Source organism: Eriocheir sinensis, chromosome 40 (assembly GCF_024679095.1).
Source record: "Eriocheir sinensis breed Jianghai 21 chromosome 40, ASM2467909v1, whole genome shotgun sequence".
Classification (NCBI taxonomy): Eukaryota; Metazoa; Arthropoda; class Malacostraca; order Decapoda; family Varunidae; genus Eriocheir; species Eriocheir sinensis.
The window spans coordinates 9,423,572-9,441,763 of NC_066548.1; the positions used below are offsets into that span (position 1 = coordinate 9,423,572).

The 18,192-nt window shown below is 38.6% G+C and overlaps 1 protein-coding gene across 2 annotated transcripts; it reads left to right on the top strand.

Moving 5' to 3' along the window:
- Positions 1-167: 167 nt before the first annotated feature.
- Positions 168-15,451, top strand: LOC127009335 (zinc finger CCCH-type with G patch domain-containing protein-like). 2 transcript variants are annotated; one of them, XM_050882304.1, is made up of 10 exons: positions 168-366; positions 2,920-3,031; positions 3,160-3,402; positions 7,497-7,697; positions 8,073-8,215; positions 9,081-9,306; positions 9,649-9,777; positions 10,028-10,148; positions 12,074-12,244; positions 12,642-15,451. In XM_050882304.1, the coding sequence occupies exons 2-10, from the start codon at positions 2,984-2,986 to the stop codon at positions 12,959-12,961; spliced, it is 1,602 nt and encodes a 533-aa protein (XP_050738261.1). In that variant the 5' UTR covers positions 168-366; positions 2,920-2,983; the 3' UTR covers positions 12,962-15,451. The 2 variants fall into 2 exon arrangements, with proteins under 2 accessions (XP_050738261.1, XP_050738260.1); XM_050882303.1 differs by having other exon boundaries at positions 169-374.
- Positions 15,452-18,192: the final 2,741 nt, after the last annotated feature.

Sequence of the window (18,192 nt, forward strand, 5' to 3'; positions counted from 1 at the left end):
TGAAGTAGGAGAATATTTCAGGTTTTTAAACTCAAGACTCCTTTATTGTCCCTAATTATCTAACATCAGCTTATTTACCACACATATAGAGACTCCAACGTGATCTCTAGGGACAAAACAACATTTTTACAGCTCGCCGCCCCGTTGATAACAATGCCGGAGACTCGGCCAAGACCTACACCAAAGAGAGAATGTAAACAAAAGTGGACGGATCAGCTGTTGTGTTGTGGCCAAGAATTCTGGAATGTTTCATGCCAAGACTCCTTTTTTGTCCCCTGAACCTCTAACATCAGCTGACAGACCTCACTAACAAGGGGAAGACAGGCCCGGCATGCTGCTACGTCCTCGGCGCTGAGATCAGTAGTGGTGAGAAGGTAAACTTTCGGTATTATTCCGTAGCGTCACCCGCCTCACGGCAAAGAGCACCTTGGTGCCATGGGGAGTGCGTTGTGGCCACGCGACACATTGCCGCACTGCTTTGCCGCCGCAAACCACTCGTTCTCGAGGGTTTTTTTTTCTTCTAAATATGTTTACGTGTCGCGACTGCAATGGTGGCGTTGTGAGGGGTAAGGAAGGGAGGGAGCAGGGACTGCGCGGTTGACAGATGCTTCAATAAGAGAAAGGACAGGCGGCATGTATATATATATATATATATATATATATATATATATATATATATATATATATATATATATATATATATATATATATGGTAATACTTTATAAGATGTCCGCCTCCCCCTTCGCTACTCCAGCCCCCCCCCTACCCCCAAGACAAGCCTGGGGAACTGTGGGGAACCGGGGTTTGGGGGGGAAGCCAAAATCACTGAAAAATGGGCTTCCAAAATTTCCCTAGAAAAATCCCTAAATGAAGGAAAATTCCCTAGTCTCGAAAGTAAGGAAAGTCCCAACTTTATAACCTAACAGCCCCTCTCGCCCCCCTGCTAACCAAGGGGGGTGGACCCCCCCACATGTATGATGCGGCGGAAAATCTTTTTTTTTCTTTTTTTTTTCGGTGGGGAGCATATTTAAACTACTCCAACCGAACTTTACAACCTGACCAAAGTGGGCTCTGCCCCCCTGGACCACCACCCCACTTCCAAAATTTCCCTAGAAAAATCCCTAAATTAAGGAAAACTCCCTACATGCAGGGGGTCAATATATATATATATATATATATATATATATATATATATATATATATATATATATATATATATATATATATATATATATATATATATATATATATATATATATATATATATATATATAGATATATATATATATATATATATATTATATATACAAGAAGTCTGCCACTCCAGCACCCCCCTACCCCCCAACACAAGCCTGGGGACTTAAGAAAATCCAAGCAATTGAAAGTGAGACTTTCTATGCAACAAAGTGAGGCCTTTCTTTGTTAATTGATACCATAAGTTGCTGACTATCATGAGTTTGAAGACACCCTAAACTTACCCTGACCCAACCCAACCTACCAAAACCCCAAACAGTTACTATTGGTCTAGACCAGTGTTTCTTAAAGTGTGGTCCGCGGACCCCCAGGGGTCCGTGGAATGTTCCAAGGGGTCCGCAGGATAATTTTTAATATCGATTTCAGTCAAATTTTTTAAAACGTCATAAATTCCTATTTTTGTAGCACCAAATGTTGTGGAAATTATGTTAAGCAAAATATAAACATTTATTTTGAAGATAAGCCAGTAATAAATAATTCAGTTGTAATTTCAGTATATTATGACCTGCAAACACTTTCAAACTCAAGAGGAAAATTATAATAATATAGGGTCCGCTACATGAGTAATTTTAATAAAAGGGGTCCGCTGCACAAAAAAGTTTAAGAAACACTGGTCTAGACTCAGAAAATTCATATATGCCTCCTTACTAATGAGACTTTCTATAAAACAAAGTGAGGTCATTCTTTGTTAGACTATACCATAAAGTGCTGGCTATCATGCGTCTGAAAATACCCCAAATTTAACCTAACTTAACAAAATTACAAAAAGTATCCATGCATCTTGACTCAGAAAAATCAAGTATGTTTCCTTACTGACTGAGTGAGGTCATTCTTTGTTATTTTGTGCCGTAAGCTGTCACCTATTATGTGTGTAAAGATGCCCTAAAGTTAACCTGACTTAACAAAACCACAAAAAGTTATTGTACATCTTGACTCTGAAAAATCATTTATTATTCCTTACTGATGAGACTTTCTTTTTAACACAGTGAAGGCTTTCTTTGTTAATTTATGCTATTGGTGCCTGGATATCATCTGTTTGAAAGTTCCTTCAACTTAACTTTATCTATTGGAAATACAATTTATTTTGCTTAAAACTTTTTAATTAACAGTTATATTAACCAGAATTGGTTTGTTTATTAACACAAATACACATGTGTGACAAATTTGAAAACTCCCTAAAATTCCCAAAATTCCCAGGCTCTGAAAATTCCTGTAAACTTCCCTTGGAATGTTTCTATTTTTCGGAAATTTTCCCACCCTTTGCAACCCCTCGGTGCTCATCTCTGTCACATTACGCAGCCCTTGAGCATGTGGCTGGAAGTAACGCATTACCGTTGGACACAAGGCCAGTGTGATCCAGGTTCCCACACTTTACCTTCCCCAGGTTTCCCCAGGTACCCATCTATCGACCAGCCCGAAAGGAAGGATGAACAGCTGGGGTTGGCTGTGCCCCGGCTGCCTGGGACAGTCAGACTCAGTCCTGCAGATTCAAAGCTTGGTCTGCTAACCACCACATCACGCTGGCATGGACGGATTCTTTACAATTACCTAAAATTGATTTTTGCCATAATTTTGTGGTTCAAGTGGATGCACACAAAAGAGTAAGTTCTCTGAAGATCCTTTCTTTAGATTTATCATCATTTACACAATATATATTTTTACAGGAATCAGGGCAGAAAGTATGATGATGCAATCTTATGGGAAGAAGACAACACTAATCATATAATCATGACTGGTGAGGAGTTGCTGGCATCCATTGAAGTTTATCAAAATCAGGTAAATTTGATTTTTTTCATAAACAAATTCTGCCTATTTGTATGAGTTATTTTTGTTCTTTATAGTAACTGAATCAAACCAGGCCCATATGTATTTATATCAATTTACATTTTTAAATTTTGTTTCAGTTGCAGCAGATTGAAGAGGCCCTCACAACAGCTGGAAATGAAGAAAAACGTCAGCTGAAAGAGTTACAAGCCAACCTCCTGCAGCTTCTTGAACTCACCCTGCAACAGTTGAACCAACAGTCACACTCTGAGCCACAGAAGGACACAGCACATGGCAACCAGGAACAGCCTGCAAAGGATATCACTCCATCAAACAGTAAAAGTGAAGAAATCAACTTGGATGAGGAATTTGCACTCTTCAAGGTAACACATACCAACTGAAATAAGATTTTACATATAAGCTCTATGTGTGTGTGTGTGTGTGTGTGTATTCATTCATTCATTCATCTTTGACGCCTGCTCCTAGGAGCTCCCACCAGGGGATCGCCATGGCAGAAGAGTTTCCATCTCTCTCTATCCAGACACTCCTCCCTTGCCTGCTCAAAGTTTCTCAAGGATCTTTCACCCCTCTCCCTGACATACTCCTGCACCCTATCTCTCCATTTCACTGGGGGTCGTCCTCTAACATTCTCTCCCTCTATCTCACTCACATACACCCTCCTGGTCATCTTACTCTCCTCCATTTGCTCCATGTGGCCAAACCACTTTAAAGTCTGTCGCTTCACTTCTTCCCTTCACCCACGTGACACATTCCAAAATGCTCATTCACACTTTCATTACTCATTCCATCCATTCTACTCACACCACATGCACTCCTCAAATAACTCATTTCCACTGCCTGCACTCTAGACCTCTGACTTTCATTCCAAGCCCATGTTTCGCTTGCATATGTGAGGGTTGGTACTATTACTGTATTTCTTAAATCCCTCTTTACCTCCATGCTCACACTTCTGCCACTCATGATACGTCCCAAAGACCCTACCACCTTTCTTACTTGCAATGCCCTTTCTCTTGTCTCTCCTTCTGTACCACCATGCTTACACATAACTGATCCAAGGTGCTTAAACTTATTGACCTCCTCCATTTCTTCACCATTCAAAATTATTTTGCATTCTTTTCACATTCAATTCCCACTCTATATGGGCATACAAAATCCACAATCTCACTTCTACTCTGCTCACAGACCATCTCTTTACTTTTGTTGACATTTACTTCAGCTTTCTCCTTTTACTTACACTATCAAAAACACTAACCAAATTTTGTAAGTCACTTTCATTTTCTGCAATGAGCACTGTGTCATCAGCAAATAAGATTAACCTGGTAGCAGCGACGGGCCAAATTTGTCTTTACAGTGTAGCAGCGACGGGCCAAATTTGTGCCACGATTTAATCACCCCAAAATAGATGATACATAAACTGATCACAAATGCTTCAATATATATTATGAAATGGTTTGTGCAAGTGATGATTTTTTTCTCACTTTTCCCGCTTAGAGGGACCATTAAGAAACATGATCCGCGCTGCTACCAGGTTAAATTCATCACCCACTTCCTTCCCTCGGCGTACATTTTTACTCCAACTTCCCCAACTTTGCCCTTCATTTCTCTCATAACACCATTCATGTAAATATTGAACAACCATGGTGACATGACACACCCCTGCCTCAAGCCCACTTTTATCTCAAAATGTTTACTTGTTTCTCCAGTAATTTTGACACATGCGGATGCATACTCATAGAAAGACTTTATTGCATTAAGCAGTTTTCCTCCCACACCATATATCTTTAAAACATCCCACAATGCCAGCCAATCGACTCTGTCATAAGCTGTTTCTAAATCCATGAAGGCAGCATATGATTTTTTCTTTTTGCTAATATTTTTTCTACAAGGTAAATATCTGATCCACACATCCACTTCCCTTCCTGAAGCCTCCTTGTTCTTCACTGATTTTCTCTTCTGTAAATCTTTGCACCCTCTCTATTATGACTTTTCCATATACCTTTCCGGGTATACTCGGCAGACTTATACCTCTATAGCTCCCACACACCCCTCTCCTGCCCTTCCCCTTGTAAACTGGGACAATGATGGCTTTTGTCCTGTCTGCTGGCACCCCCCCCCCCCCCATGCCACTGCGCATATCTTGACCATCCATTTAGTAACTACATCACCTCCACACCAACATTTCTGCTGTAATTCCATCAATTCCTGCTTCCTATCCATTTTTTAATCTTTTTCTTCCTTGATTTACTTCTTCTTATGTTATACTTTCTTATTCATATACTCCTCCTCTACCTCCACTCAGAATTACTGCTGTTATAACTGCTGGACCTCCATCTTCAAAATTCATTAAGTTTTTTAAATATTCTCTCCATCTCTCTTTCACAGCTTCCCCGTCTTTCAACATCTTTCCATTCTCATCCATAACTTCATTAATTTTACTTGGGGAGATATTTTCTGCATTTCTTTCGTTTTTTACTTCTTCCCAATATGATTTTCTGTTTCCTTTATATATATATATATATATGTGTGTGTGTGTGTGTGTGTGTGTGTATATATATATATATATATATATATATATATATATATATATATATATATATATATATATATATATATATATATATATATATATATATATATATATATATATATATATATATATATATATATATATATATATATATATATATATATATATATATATATATATATTAGTAAAATTACTTTTATTTTGTAAAAAGATAGCATATAAAATATTTTTCTATAAATATTTTTTGAGATATGGGATGTATTAATGGGATTTACATTAATTTCAAAAGGGAAATTCATTTTGTTTAACGAGTGTTTTGGTGTGCAAGCAAAATTCCGGAACAAATTAAACTCGTAAACCGAGGCTTGACTGTATATATATATATATATATATATATATATATATATATATATATATATATATATATATATATATATATATATATATATATATATATATATATATATATATATATATATATATATATATATATATATATATATATATATATATATATATATATATATATTCACTTTAAATAGATGAGGTTCAGTGAAACGGCTGTTTCTGCATTGTTCAGCTTCTGCTGTGTTTTGTCTATATGTCTTACAACTCTTTTTACAGAGTCTAAAGCCCCAAGAAGCTCTGTAAACATTAAGTTGTTTGTAATGACGTTTTGTTCTGACCTAGGAAACATCTTACGGCTGAGTGATGATCTGTAGACCTGTGAGCCTCCGTTTATACACGAAGGCTGCCTGAGTACTGAATTTTCACTTAATCTATTAACTTTTCACTCACGTAATAATTTTACCTAATGTTGTAGTGCTGTGCAAAATTCCCCAAACCTAGAGTACACTTTCTTTGTGACTTTCACTCATTAATTTTGAGCATTGGCTCCGGACTGTCACTTGTGGAAGCCTTAGGAGCCATCCTTCTTGACAGTATAGTGCACATGCAGTCCAAAATCAAAGCGAATATTTGGCCATGCTTTCAGACTCGCCAAGAATTTACTGTACATGTACTTGCAAATTTTAGAGACGCATCACTTCATTTTGCAGCCACTTTTTAGCCTTCTTTCTGTTGCTACATTGTCAATAAAATTGTTTTGCATCATATATATATATATATATATATATATATATATATATATATATATATATATATATATATATATATATACACACACAAGGTGGGTTAAAAAAGTATCCGACCTTTAGAAATAAAGAAAAAAAATTTGGATATCTCACTAGTTTTTTTTAATCACGCTTTCTTCATAATTTCCTCTTGCGACTCAAAACGCTTCCCTTTCAGGGCTGTTTTCAGTTTAGGGAACAGCCAGACGTCAAGGTGCCATGTCCGAAGAATGGGGAGGGTGTTGAACAAGCGGAGTTTTGTTTTTGGCAAGGAAACCTTGGATCAGGTGGCCAGAATGAGCCGGTGCATTATCCTGGTGAAGCTGCCAGTTTTTCGCCGCCCACATTTCCGGTCTTTTTCTTCGCACACAGTCACCTTGCCAAAAACAACACTCCGCTTGTTCAACACCCTCCCCATTCTTCGGACATGGCACCTTGACGTCTGGCTGTTCCCTAAACTGAAAACAACCTGAAAGGACAGTTAGCAGTGGCACCACCGCTGGGAGAAGTGTGTGAACCAAGGATTAGATTAAAATGAAATATAAAAATTTTTATAAAATTCTTTTGTTTGTGTGTGTGTGTGTGTGTGTGTGTATATATATATATATATATATATATATATATATATATATATATATATATATATATATATATATATATATATATATATATATATATATATATATATATATATATATATATTTTTTTTTTTCATTCATTTTATGTATGTAGCTACATATGATAATTTTTGTGGAAAGAATATGTTTAAAGTAAAAATAATATATTTTTTCCTCAGTCTGAAATTGCAGCTATATCAGGGGAGGATGAAGAAGACAAGACCACAGCAAAGCACTCCCAGGAGGAACTTGAGGCAATGGTTGGGAATCACTACAGAGCTCCCTTCACAGAGAAGTGGGGCGGCCTCTCCTACCACAACGCTGTCATCCTCAGCCTCGTAACAAAGGAAGGAGGGGATGTCAGCTTGGTGGATCCTGAGGCAAGAATGATGACGTTTTGTATCTGTTTTGATATTTCTTATGTATGCTGTTTATATAAATTTGTAGCTGATAATTTGCCACTAAACTTTAAGCATTTGAACTCAACAAAGTGTCACTAAGGTTTCATTGCCATTCCATAAACACCATTCCAGCTAATACTCATTCCGGGAAGAAGTTACCCAGGACTCAAGAAAACTGAGCGGAGATATAAATATTACCTGGCCAAGTAAAGTTTTGTTATCAATCTTTACTGTACCATTCATTATTTGTATTTCAGCAGAATTTTCCAGAGTGCTATTTTTTGTGATGGAAGCAGCTCCTTGTTGGAATGGTGGTTACAAATCATGAGTTTACACCTGAGTGGGTTGTTCCAGGTGCGGGTGTTGTTCAGTCAGCCGACTTCGCTGGAGATGCTCACCTGTCGCTTCTTCCTCTCCGGCTACTGCAAGTACTCGGAGGACAAGTGTCGATTCTCCCATGGAAAAGTTGTTCCTGTGGCAGAAATCAAGGAATACAGGTATGTTTAACTCCTAGACGTCGGCAGTATTTGAAGAGTAGCTCCCCACCAAATGAATCGTCTGTATTTAGTCACTGTGACCTTATGACCATAGCATAAATATAGTTACACTGCATAATAGATGTTTTAACTGTATATTATAGAGATTCTACCACAATCTGGAAGTGTTGTTATATTTCTGCCATACAAAACTGACTGACTGAATTTTGGACTGCCTATATATAATTCCAGTGCCGTCTAAGGGTTAATTTCCTCGGAAGTTTGATTTGCTCACGGTAGATTTGATTCTAATTCCCCTTGCTGGTAGATCATAACTGTGGCATTGAATCATCCATTAATGGTGTTGGAAGCCTGAGACTTGCTGGACAAAATATGTGCTAGAAACTGTGGTAATTTTAAACAATGATAGTAAAATACCATTAGGTAAAGGAAACAGCCATTTAACGAGGCTAATGGCTTCACTGGAATCTATCGTATACATGTAAGATTAAAGAAAAAGAATATTATGGTCAATTCAAAAGGGTTAAGATATACATGTATACAAAATCACAAAGGAGTTAAGTTTGGGAAGTTAACCTGTACGTTTATACTACTTTACAAAATCAGTAAGTCAGTCATTGGGGGCATACTCTGGAGGGTGCATCATCAGTTTATTCAAGCAAATATGTTACAGCCTTTGTGGGCGGGTCACTGAGTTACGCATGAGAGCAAATCATACTTAAATATTATACTGTAACTATATACATCATGAATTCCACCTCAGATATGCAGTTCTTGTGTTTTGTTACATCATAGACCACAGATTTTATGATCCAGCACTGCAATCCAGAGGTCAATAACTGTAGTGCTTTGCTTGTGCTTTCAGAGACCCTGATTATGATGCATTAGTCCCTGGCAGCCGTGTGCTGGTGCAGTACAGCAGTGACCTCTGGACGAATGCGACCATACAAGACATCCTGGAAGACAGATCAGCATTCTGCATCAAGTATGACAAGAATAAGGAGATCGCAGAAGTGACGCCACTGCAACTTGTACCGCTGGGCCACGATGACGGGGTGGAGAATGACAGTGAAGATGACAATGATGCTGAGGTTATATTTTTGCTCTGAATTTTTTTGCATTTCGTAGGTGTTACTATATGCAATGACTGATGTCCACAATATTTAATGACACCAGTTATTTCTCCGTCCATCAGTCACTGGGAAACATTGATCTTCATGCTAAAAAGGGATTTCTTTCCTAATGCATTCATCCTGCCATTCATTCAGCTTCATGTACCTATTCCATCTCCTGTTGTTCCTATCTTTTAATCCACAGTTATTCACATTATTCACATGCTTTCACCTCATTTAGCTTCTTTTCTCTGGTTCATCCCTCAATCCCCCCTCCTATATACATACTTTATTTATTTATACATTTTTCATGGGTTACAGAGATCTGGCCCCACACAGGACACAAGTCTGGACAGCAGTGATGATGAACAAGAAATTTTCATCCCGAGCGCAAACTGGTTCCAGAATTCCCTGTCAAGACGGCTTGGAGACTGGGAGAAGCACACCAAAGTACATGTGTTGTTATTTTCGTGCCTGGAATTCTAAGTTTTTTATTTGTAGTATGTGAAGATTTTATTATACGGAAAGTGCTATAATATAATGCATTGTTATATCTGGCTAGTGTATTGAGGTTTTTCATTAATTTATATCTATATGAAAGTAATTTGGATCATCAGAAAACCAACTCAATGATGAACACGTATCTTGACGCATTGATTTTGTTTTCAGGAGGTATCTAACTTTAATTTTCCTATTTCAGGGCATCGGGTCCAAGTTGATGGAGAAAATGGGCTATATTGTGGGCACTGGCCTGGGCCGAGAAGGGGAGGGCCGAGTGGAGCCAGTGTCCGCCTATGTGTATCCTCAGGGAGTGTCTCTTGGTATGCATGATGTGCCTTGCATTGCATTGAGGCTGTACGGTAGATAGTGTAGTCATGCACCTTGGGAGGGGAAATCCAGCATACCATAGTGTTGAGTTCCAAATCTCTACATCATATAAGATGTCTGGAGAAGTGGCATGAGGGACAGATAACAGTCATACCTTGGTTTACAAGCTCAGTTTGTTCTGTAATTTTGCTTATAAACCAAAACAAATGCACACTTTAGTGATGAAAACATAAACATCACACACTAGGACACAAATGAAAGCGTACAGCAGTGCATGGGTGCTACCTCTGTGAGTGTACAACATGGACCGAGACCCCACTCCCATTGTTTTCCTCTGAGCGCTGTCGTCTTGCAGTGAACAAAGGGAACCCACTCTCACATCTTCGATTTGTACAAACAGGATGCTCGCCAACCAAGTCATTTTTAGTGATCTTTTTGCCCGCAAATCAAAACACTCGTAAAGTAAGGCACTCGTAAACCAAGGTATTGCTGAACATGTTTTCTAGTTAGCACTGGGAAAGGCAGGGTAGCTACACATCCCAAAGAGAACAAGATATAAGGTGCAAAGAAAAAGTTTTGACCCTCGGTACACCAAATACAAGGTCGCTTTTCCCTTCCAACTTGATTTTTGCTCTTAGAATGTGTAGCCTGCCTTTTCCAGTGCTAACTAGGAAAAAATGTTTGTCCCTTAATCCGTCCGCTGCAATTGGCACGGATTTAGCTTCACTTGTTGCCTGGTAACATATACTTCCAGGTCATTCTTTTTCTCTGTGGTGGATAGCGGAGTGTTCCCATGCTGGATTTCCCCTCCCTAGGTGCATGACTACATTTTTCTTCATTGAATTGTAGCAGCCACTTTTTGCTCCACTCCTGTAGCTCGGTGATGTCTTCTTGTAGGAAATCCACATTCAAGGGGTTAAGCCCCTTCTCCAGATGCCTCATATGTCTTACTTCATATCATACTCATTACCACATTTTAACACATGACAACTGCTAAATCCATCTAAATTTGTCTCAGTCTGTGCTAAATGATGTAATCCATTATTCTGAATTGGCTGCTTTATCTATAATTTCTGCCAATGCCCTGTTTCCTTGCTGTAACTTCCCTCAAGGGGACGGCCATGACGGAAGCATTTCCAACATTCCCCTTTTCCTGCACTCCATCGCAGCTCACTCAGTCCCTTGCTTGCCATCTCTCTCCAATGTGCATACACTCTTTATCTGATTCACTGATTGTCTCTCAGTGAACCCGCTCTCTCAATCCTGCCCTCATATACTCTCATCACAAAGTCGTCCACATTCATTCCCATCACATGCCCAAATCATCTCAGAGCAATATCCTTCATCCATTCACTCACTCTACAATCCCACTCTCTATGATGTTACTTCCATACCAGGCTTCTCATATATTTAATTTCTATACTTTCTCCCTCCCATCCTGAAGGGTAGGGTGTGATGGATAACAACTGTTGATTATTTTCTATAAATGACATTCATTTTAAGTCCTGTAAATATGAGTGTTCTCCTGACTGCTCTTCTTCCTTCATGATGTATTTTTTTGGGTGAAGAGTTATATTCTTATATTAGAGAATGGCTGTGAATATGTGGTTCTCATGGCAAGATTTTATGAATTAACATTTAGTCTGTAACTTGGTAATAGTTGAGACTAACCATTTGAGTGAAGAGATGGTAATGGCTTGGTAAAGCTTTCAAAGTCAATGATAGTTATTGGTGGGATGACATACAGGAAAATATTTGTAAAAAAAAATTCCTTGGTCGCTGGTGGTAGAGTTTTTATCATCCTGGGAAAGTCATTTACTTTTTAGCTGATTGTAAAGCAGTAGATATGTTATCAGGAGTATTGTGTCCAGTGCATGTAAGTGTGTGCCTTCCTGAGCATGTGACTGTTTCCCTGCAGACCGGTGCATGGAGCTGCGAGAAGCATCCAATGGCGAGGAGCTGCTGGAGGTTGAGAAGCGCCTTGACAGGGAGAAAAGGAAAGAAGAAGCTAAGTCGGCCCAAGTTGCAGAACGATTGCGGAAGCAAACTTCTGTGTTTGACATAATAAATAAAAAGTTGGGAGGGAAAGGTAATGTGTTGTGCTTCCATGTTCTTGAAGTTTCAAGTGAATTTATTTTAATTGTGGGATATATTTAATCATTGATACATGCATAAGATTTTGGCTATATTGGAATGGCAATTTCCAATCTTTTCTTGATAAGGGACCATTTTATTTTTATTAAAGCATTTCAAAACTACCAAAACATGTGTAGTGTACTGGTACAGGCAATGAGGTGATTAACTTTTTGGTTCAGCTTCATAGAGAATTTTCTATCTTAATCTGTATTGCTCCTGGAATTTAAAATCTCCATCTTGCTCAGTGCAGGAAATTATGTGTTTTTACAATGATAGTGTCAATGGAAATGGAGTCACAAGTGATGGATATGTTAACTCTGTAAATGACTAAGTTTTCTCTCCATTTCTAGGTCAGCCTTCTGAAGATGATGTAGATGAAAAGGAAAAGCCAAAAGTGAACATAAGTTCAGGTGTCCTGCAGAAAGATACTGCCAAAAACCTGAACAGGAAAAACTATCAAATCAGTGAAAATATTCGACAACTGGAAAGAGAAGTGAACAAGATAGAAAAGACAAAAGAGAGGCAGAGCAATAACAAAGCTGCACTTGCTCTTATAAATACTCGGCTAGAAGCTAAGAAGTCAGAGCTGCGAAAATTCAAAGATGCTGAAAAACTGGTACAGGGAGAGCAGCAGAAGAGAAGAGACACTAAAAAATATTGTATTTTTTAAATTGTTCATACACAGATATTACATGATCACCCCACTCAGCTGAGATTTTTCCGCTGACGAGGAACAGTTACTGTCCCTCCTTCAGCAAGGGGGATGGGGTGTGTGAAGGTCCCGGCAGTACCCAGAGATCAACTATAATGAGCTTGCTCTAATGGACCGTATTGGCTATACAGGCAGCGCCACATGTGGCCACTCAACTCCAAGCTGCCCTTTCCAAAGAGTTCAAGTTATAGACTAGAATGCGTCTGAGGCTGTCTCCAGAATACACGGCCATGGTGCAGCCATCGCTCCAAGACAATAATTGCACACACTTCACTCCTACCCAATTTCAGTTTTTCTCCATGTTAAATAGTAGATTCAGGAAATCGGGTAGGAGTAAAGTGTGTGCAGTCGTTGACTTGGAGCGGTGGTGGTACCAATGGCTTGTATCCTGAAGGCAGCCTCTGATGCACTCTAGTACACAATTTGAATTCTTTAGAAAGTGCTGCTTTGACAGTTTACCGACTGTCCACGTGTGGCGCTGCCTGTATAGCCAACATGGTCCATTGGGAGAGTACTTGCTGGCTATGATGAGTTCAGCTTATGGTCAGGCCGTGGTGAATTGTACACACACACACACACACTATTAACCCTTGGCTAGCAGCATCAGTTGCTGAGTAGCACTCAATAAAAAGAATCATCTCTATTTAGTCACTGCCACCCATAGGACTGCAGCCAGTGGTGGGATTCTATTTTTTTAAAAACAGGTGCTCCCACTCCAGGACTCGCTAACAACAGGTTCTTATAACTTATAAGTAAAAGGTGTTCATGGGGGGAAAATTGAGAACCCCTGATTTAAGGTAACAGTAACAACCAGTTCTCAAGATTAAAGAAATTCTAAGAACAGGTTCTTGTGAACCGGTGCGAACCGGCTGAACTCCATCACTGACTGCAGCATAAATAAAGTGACACGTCATTGTATAAGTTTTTAACATTGCCTATATACAGATTCTTCTGCAATATGGAGGTGTTGTTATATGTTTACCATACAATACTTCAGTTTTGTAAGTAGATTTTGTTCATATTTTTATAAGGTAAATGGAGTCACTCACACACAGCCAAAGCTGTGCTCAGGACGTATGATCAGGATGTGGCTTCCCTCCACCATCACCAGAAAATTGTTGCATTACAGTTGCTCTTTATGGCACAATTTCTTATTCATTGCTGTGAACTCTCCTTCTCTTACCTTGGAAATTGTTTTGATATGTGGTACATCTTAAAACATATTTATGCACAATGCAATTTGACATAGATCACAATTGTAAATACTTCTAACAGTTGGGAGCAGACTGGGACTTTATGAGTGGTTAGTCGTTAGAGTTATACACCTCTGTTGTTAAGTCATGTAAACCACAGCCACTCAAAAGCTGCCAGTTATGATATTTTTAGGCTCAGGCAATCGTATGTTACTGACTACTTAATAGTGTCTGCTGGGAGAAAACAGGGCATGATATTTGGAGGTGTCTATATATAGGCACCCCGGAACTTGACGATAAATTCTAGACCATCTATATATAATTCTGCTGCCAGCTAAGGGTTAATATGATTTCCTTGAACAAAATGTGCATTGATACCTTAAATGTAACTTTCCTATGGTGTTACACATTACAGCAAAGCAGCACTGGTGTTAAGGGATTTCATCTTACCTTGTTTTTACGGAAAAAAAAAAAAGTCTCTGAATCTTGAGAGTAGGATCATGCCAATGGCCCGAGGCTTTAGTGGGGGCCAAACAGTGATGAACATTCTACAAATATTGCATTTTATAAGAAGTCAGATCCTTATTATTTATTTATTCAGGGAACACTTGATAATGTTAGCAGGATCTTTGGATGAGAAAGTCTAACAAATTAGGTAATTAAGGTTGTTTAAGCTCTTTTGGAGGGAACTTTCATATCAGTCTGTAACTTATATGTAGCTATTTAAAGACTTTGCTTTTCTTATTTAAAAAAAAGAGTCATTTTCCCTTTAGTGGAGAGGATAGGCATGGAAGAAACAGTGGCTGATGAGAGTAAGGGCTATGTGCCACTTCTGATGCTGCCCCAAAGTGGAGTTTGAGTTCTCATCATACATAAGAAAATAGAAGTATAATAAATGTAATTTGGAGAAGTATAATCTGGTCTCATTCTACATGTTAGATATTTTGGGGGGGTTAGAAAGTAGTACATTTACACTTTGGTGTCATCATGAAATGTACCTCCATCACATCCATACAATATTTGTGTTCAGTGTATGGTCCGTCACTGCAGTAATAAAGTTCTCCAGAGTTACAAGTACAACCCAAGCACTCACTAACATCTGCCTGCACTGGAAAGTATTAAATCATTTAACCTAGTTAAAACTTTCCAACTCGCCACACCACTGGTTGTATTTTCAGCAGATCATGAGTGTGTTGAAGGCTAGAAGACATTTCAAGAATTATATAACGGAAAATAAAGGGGATATGATTCTTTATCTTGCATCCTACTTAATGTCCACTTATATTTTGTAGCAATAAACCATAGGGTGGTCAGACATTTCATGGCTATGATGTAACACAAAAAAATCACCATTATCATGAAATAACATAATTATTCATCATCATCATCATCTCATCGACGCCTGCTCCTAGGAGCTCCCACCAGGGGATGGCCACGGCAGAAGAGTTCCCATCTTTTTCTGTTCATACACTCCCTCCTTGCCTGCTCAAAGTTTCTCAAGGATCTTAAACCCCTCTCCCTAACGTACTCCTGCACCCTATCCCTCCATTTCACTGGAGGTCGTCCTCTAACATTCCCTCCCTCTGTCTCACTTACATACACCCTCCTGGTCATTTTACTTTCCTCCGTTTGCTCCATGTGACCAAACCATTTTAATTATTGAGATATATTAAGCTTGTGACAAGAATGAGTTTTATAAAATGTCATAAAATGTCAGTGGCACATTGTTGTCATGACCTGTCAGGGTGAGAACTGACGTGTGTGGCAGCATGGGGTGTGGTGGTCTGGTGGGTCAGAATGTCTGGCCATGAAAGGTGAGAGCCAGGCCAGGCAGCTCGAACTCCAGTTCTGCCACATGATCTCGAGCCCTGAGCCACAACCTCAAGACAGCATTTCCAAATGAATGTAAAAATTATCAAGACAAAAGAAGAATAAGAACAGCATCATTATATGAGTTGGGATGATAATGTAAAGAAGCAGTTTACCACATTTTAGACTTAGTTATGCCTAGATTATCTGTTTCCTCTTAAGTTATTCATATTTATGTATTGTATCAGGTTCCTCTCTCTCTTCTTTCCTCCAGTGCTATCAGTGCTTTTAATCTTTCTTCGTAAGGTAGGTCTTCTAGTTCTGGTACCATCTTAGTAGCTACTCTTTGTATTCATTCCATTTTCATCACGTTTCTTCTTTTGAGGTAATCATACAACTTCCTCATATTCCAGTTCTGGTCTAATCATTATGGTTAATAATTTTTCAACACACCTTTATCCAGGTAGTGTGTGCATGGGTATGCATTTGACAAGGTCACCATAGCCGATGACTACAACCTGAATGATATGTGAAGTTACTCCTCACATTCTGAGTCGTCTTTCTTGAGGTTCATCACCTAGACTGCCGCCACGGGAAATGGAGCTGCAAGGGAACCGGTATTGATGGTAACAATCTACCAACCTTTCAGTACAAACTCAATTAACCTATTTTTATGCTAGCTCTGCTTTTGGCCAACTCTAGATTTGCTGTCATTGACTATATCACCCCATCACTCTACATAGGCTAGTGGTATCACCCTAGATTTTCTTTCCCTTTTGCGTTATATCCTTTTTTTTATTATCTGTGGCAGACCTCCATTTTTAGACTGCACAGGGAGATAGATTTCAGTCCAATATTATTATTAGTATTCTTTTCTAATACCATGCACATTGAGGTCATGAGGACTTAAGAGAGAGAGAGAGAGAGAGAGAATGTCCTCTAAATAAGGAGTGTGGTCTAAATAACCTTCAGTAACCCATAACATCACTAAATATATATATGGCTCCACAAAACCTCTCTCTCAACCTTTCTTCCCAGTCTTTTCCTAATCCCTTCTGAATATTAACAAGTCCTTTTTATTATATAACTTATTTGCTGTTTGAAATCAGGACAACATGATTTTACACTTTTCTGACCGGTTTTAGGGAGACTTATACAATACCCATATAATTATTATTATATATAGTTACCATGAGTTGTAGTATTGCTGTTAAATCTAATCAGCACTTCAAGTCGCATATTGTATTACATGTTTAGCAAGTGTGAATGAATGGTGAGCTGCTATGAAGCTATATGGTCATTTCAGTCATTTATCCTGAGAGCTCTAGGATTTATATTTGGCGCCTGATGACGTGGATCTTTTTTTTTCTTTTCTTTTTTGGTGCCAGAGTGGGTTGGCTAGCAACGTAACTGTTTGCCGTAGTTATGGTGGCTATACAGTGCCCAGCAGATTAGTAATATATTTATCATGCATTGAGGGGGGTAGCGTGGGCATGGGCACTGCATTGCAGGGGACGGATATAATAGTGACACGTAATATTTCTTACGCTCCCATGTGCACCATTTTGCAGCAGCAGCCGATAGTTTGAAACGATCACTACTATAATCATGTTTCATTCGTACTTGTGGCACATCATAAAGAGAGAAAAAAATAACGATCGAAGCATCATAATTTAAATAAGTGCCTCCTATTGGCTCTCATTTTAAGTGCGATAGTGTAATTTAGTGGGAAGAGATAAATAGTGTAATATGCCATTGAGAAACAAAGTGTGTAAATAGGCAGAAGAGAGGATCTAAGAGGACTTATATACACAGTTATACAGCAGAAGGTAAAAAGAAGAAGTAGAGGAAGAAGAGGAGATCGAGAAACACAGCTTGTGAAAAAATAGTATATATCAAGAGGACCTACGAAGCGATATAAAGCAATAGGCTACACGTCAAAAGAAGACTATTGAGAGTATCAATTAAGAGGACTTATATAAAGCTATATAGGTCAAAAGAAGAAGCAAAAGAAAGCCTCTGGAGGACCTACGAAAGGATACAAAGAGCCACAGATCAAAAGAAGAAGCAAAAGAGAGGCTCTGGATAAAAATAAGAAGCAAATGAGAGTATTAACAGGATCTCCAAAGTGCTATAGGTCAAAAGAAGAAGGAGAAGAAGAAGAGGAGGAAGAGGAGTACAGCAGCA

Excerpts from the sequence above, each read along its gene's own strand:
- LOC127009335 (XM_050882304.1), top strand. The coding sequence starts at position 2,984 with ATGACTGGTGAGGAGTTGCTGGCATCCATTGAAGTTTATCAAAATCAG. Across the intron at positions 3,032-3,159 it reads TTGAAGTTTATCAAAATCAG|TTGCAGCAGATTGAAGAGGC; the intron begins GTAAATTTGATT and ends ATTTTGTTTCAG. Across the intron at positions 3,403-7,496 it reads AGGAATTTGCACTCTTCAAG|TCTGAAATTGCAGCTATATC; the intron begins GTAACACATACC and ends TTTTTTCCTCAG.